This window comes from Carlito syrichta, unplaced genomic scaffold, assembly GCF_000164805.1.
Source record: "Carlito syrichta isolate Samal-C Ts95f unplaced genomic scaffold, Tarsius_syrichta-2.0.1 Scaffold70959, whole genome shotgun sequence".
NCBI lineage: Eukaryota > Metazoa > Chordata > Mammalia > Primates > Tarsiidae > Carlito > Carlito syrichta.
In genome coordinates, this window is record NW_007015055.1 from 229,451 (window position 1) to 233,084 (window position 3,634).

Below are 3,634 nucleotides of genomic sequence, written 5' to 3' on the forward strand. Positions count from 1 at the left end.
TTGCAGGGCTCGGTGGCTCAGCTGTAATCCCAGCACTTTGGGAGGCTGAGGTGAGAGGATTGCCTGAGCCCAGGGTTCGAGACCCGCCTGGGCAACTTGGCGAGACCTCATCTCTTCAATAAATCAAAAAATTAGCTGGGCATGGCAGCGCGCGCCTGTAGTTCCAGCTCCTTGGAAGGCTGAGGCGGAAGGATCACCGGAGCCCAGCAGGTCGAGGCTGCGGTGGCCGGGAGCGGCCACTGCATTCCAGTCCGGGAGACAGAGTGAGACCCCGACTCAAAAAACAAAACAAAACAAAACAAAAATCGGTCATTCTTTATTAGAAAACCAAGCCCCAAACAGGCTTGTTGGCTGCGCTCTGCTTACCGGTTTGCGTTGGGCTTCACCGTGCCCAGGATGGTGATCAGCATGCGAGGCATAACTCCCGCAGGCAGAGGCAGTTCATAGGGCACGGTCTGGGAACGAACAAGGACACAAGGATCCATAAGGAGGCATGCTTCCAGGGGAAGAAGAAGGACGTGGCTAACGGTCAGGCCCTGAATATGTGTAAAACACACCCGCCCTCCTGTAAGCCCAGGGCCACAGAGAGTCTTCCCACACACACAGAACTGAAAACCAAGCCACCAGTCACTCTCATGGCAAGGGCCACCCACATCTGCCGCTCAAACACGCAGACTAGTTTTTGGAAAGGCTTAAACTAGACCTCGAGACCATGCTACCATTTTTGTGCCACTCTTTCTTTTTGTTTTGATTTGTTGTGTTTTTGAGTCAGAATCTCCCTCTGCCGTTCAGTGGCAGTGCACGCTCACAGCCACTGCAGCCTCGGCCTGCTAGGCTCAGGCGATCCTTCCGGCTCAGCCTCCCAAGGAGCTGGGACCACAGGCACGCACTACCACATCCGGCTAATTTTTAAATTTTTTGGAAGAGACAAGGTCTCACTATGTTGACCAGGCTGGCCTCAAACTCCAGGACTCAAATGATTCTCCCACCTTGACCTCCAAAGGTGCTAGGGTGACAGGCGAGAGCCACCACACCTGACCCTGTTACTCCAGTCTTAACTTGTTTAACATTAAAGCAGCTTTACCAATGCCTCCAAAGGATGCCTAGCCTTCTCTGTGCACAGCACATGCAAAAAGCTCTCTATGTGAACATTTATTTCTACCGAACCAACATTCACCCTTGAGAAGTGGCTCTCAGCAGCAGGCTTAAAGCTTGGGATCTCCCTGAAGCCCTCGGCCCCTCAAGCACACGAAATGACAAACACCATCTCACCAGTGGCCCAGCGGGAACACCAAAGGGGCCAGCAGCCGGGTAGGCTCCGGGAGCACTTGGCTGGGCGGGCGGCGGGTAGGCCCCAGGCCCGCCAGGCTGCCCCGGGTAGGCTCCGGGTGCGGGTGGTCCGGGATAAGTTCCTGGTGCCGTTGGGCCAGGGTAGGCAGCCGGGGGTGCCTGGCCAGGGTAGGCGGCCGGGGGTGCCTGGCCAGGGTAGGCCCCTGGAGGAGCCTGTCCAGGGTAGGCCCCAGGATAAGGATGGGCCCCTGGATAGCCCCCTGCCCCAGCGGGCTGGTTTCCCCACTGACCAGGCCATCCCTGAGGGTTTGGGTTTCCAGACCCAGATAACGCATCATTAAGCTGAAAAGAAAAACAAACAATTACAAGATCAGAAACATTCACAGAAACGGAATTTTCTGGAAAAGAAGAACATGGGCTCTAAGAAGTGGAGGAACTGGTAAAGGCTTAAAATGCACATCAATAAGCTCTCTCCCACCTCTTAATAGTTTTGAGTTCAAAGGCCGAAATCAGACATTGGCACCAAGTGGCTTTTCCACCCCATTCTCGCCTCCACCATCCCTGGCTAGGGAGGGCTGCACGAGGGTCCCCCGCTCGCGGCAGGAAGCCCTCTCGCCACTCTCTGTGGCGATGCTCTCCAAGGGACGGGAGAAAAACAGCCACAGACACAGCCTGCCCACCCCGCCTGCTGCTCAGAGGACTCTCAGCTCCACCACACCCCCCAGAGGCTGCTGTTGCTGGGAGCCCCAGGTCGCCTCTCTGCCTGGCTTTCTTCCAAACGAGGCTCCAACAAATAAGCCCTCCTTGGACAAGTCAGTCCGGGGGAAGCCATAGTGGGAGAGGGAAGAGAGAAAGTTGCGGTAAAAACAAAACCCTCAACCACATGGCATGTACGAGGGGACCCCAAAAAACCCAGCACTATCTTTGGGAGGGCGGGCCTGTTGGTGTGCACTCAGGTCAAGCCATCAGCCAAAGGTTGTGGCACAACTTAAGGAAGACGCGTCACAAGCTCTGGCAAACAGGTACCTGCCCATACTGCACTAAGTGTTCAGCAGTTTTTAGCCAAAAACAAAATGGCCCTGTGCCCCATCCCTCCTCTTCCCCCATCTCACCCCGAGTGAAGTTTTTTGTTTCCCTGGACGAGTCACCTCTTCCACGTTTTGCTGACGTGGAAGAGGTGATTCAAAACACGGCAGAAGCACTAAAAGGCATAAAAATTGAGTTCAGGCCGGGTGCGGTGGCTCAAGCCTATAATCCCAATACTTTGGGAGGCCGAGGCGAAAGGACTACCCGAGATCAGGGGTTCGAGATCACGTCTCTACAATGAATCAAAAAAAAAAAAAAAAATAGCTGGGCGTGGTGACTCGTGCCTGTAGTTCCAGTTACTTGGAAGGCCAAGGATCGCCTGAGCCCAGCATGTCGAGGCTGCAGTGGCTGTGGTGTACCACTACGCTCCAGCCTGGGCAACGGCATGAAGACTCCAACCAAAAAAAAAAAAAATTGAGTTCAAAAACTGTTTTGAGCTGTGGAAAAGGCATCTCGATAGGTGAATTGCATCAAATGGAGAGGACTTTGAAGGTGACTGAAGTTTAAACATGTAAGAATAATACACAATTTTTTATAAATAAATTCTGGGTTTTTTGGGTCTCCCTTGTCTACATATTAGGGTAAGAAAACCAGCATAAAACACTTACCGAAAAACTGTCTGCCATTTTCCTGAGAGGGAAAAAAAAAAAGAAAGAGCTTACCATTTGATCCTGAAGGATTTCAGGATTGCCATTAAACTGACATCACTGGCTCACGGGGCGGCTCCAACCAGCCCACAGCATTGGACCTAGGTTGGCGGGGCGGAACCTTAAAAAGCTTCAAGGTTGGGGCACTTATCAAGTTGGATTGCTGAGCCCTATTTATCTCCTACACTTGGATAACATAAGCGTGACTCACTGTGTTCTGGACCCTGGCGTAAGAGTCTGGACAACACTTGAGGGAGGAGGGAGAAGCTGCTCCTCCCTTAGGTTAGAAGAGCCACCGCCAGGTCTATCTTGGAGCCTTCCTGCACTGTTGCCACGGCCCCCTGAAGGCTTTGGTGTGTTGGGGCCGCCCACTCCCCTCTATTCTTCCTAAGGGCTCCATGCCCTCCTCTGGATTTTTGAAAGTCAACAGTTGTCATCCTAGCACTTTGGGTTCGAGACCAGCCTAGGCACCTTGGCGAGACCTTGTCTCTACAATAAATCAAAAAACTAGTCAGGCGTGGTGGTGTGTGCCTGTGGTTCCAGCTACTTGGCAGGCTGAGGCAGAAGAATTACCCGAGCCCAGTAGGTTGAGGCTGCTGTAGCTGTGAGCA

General features: G+C 53.1%; 1 protein-coding gene across 1 annotated transcript in view; it reads right to left on the bottom strand.

Annotated features, from left to right (window-relative positions):
• Positions 1-3,002, bottom strand: part of LGALS3 (galectin 3) — a 7,015-nt gene extending 4,013 nt beyond the window's left edge. Inside the window, exons 1-3 of the mRNA XM_021709531.1 lie at positions 2,985-3,002; positions 1,273-1,632; positions 367-455 (exon numbers count right to left, since the gene is read on the bottom strand). Coding sequence (XP_021565206.1) covers positions 367-455; positions 1,273-1,632; positions 2,985-3,002 — 467 coding nt within the window. The remainder of the gene's footprint in view (positions 1-366; positions 456-1,272; positions 1,633-2,984) is intronic.
• Between the last annotated feature and the right edge of the window lie 632 nt (positions 3,003-3,634).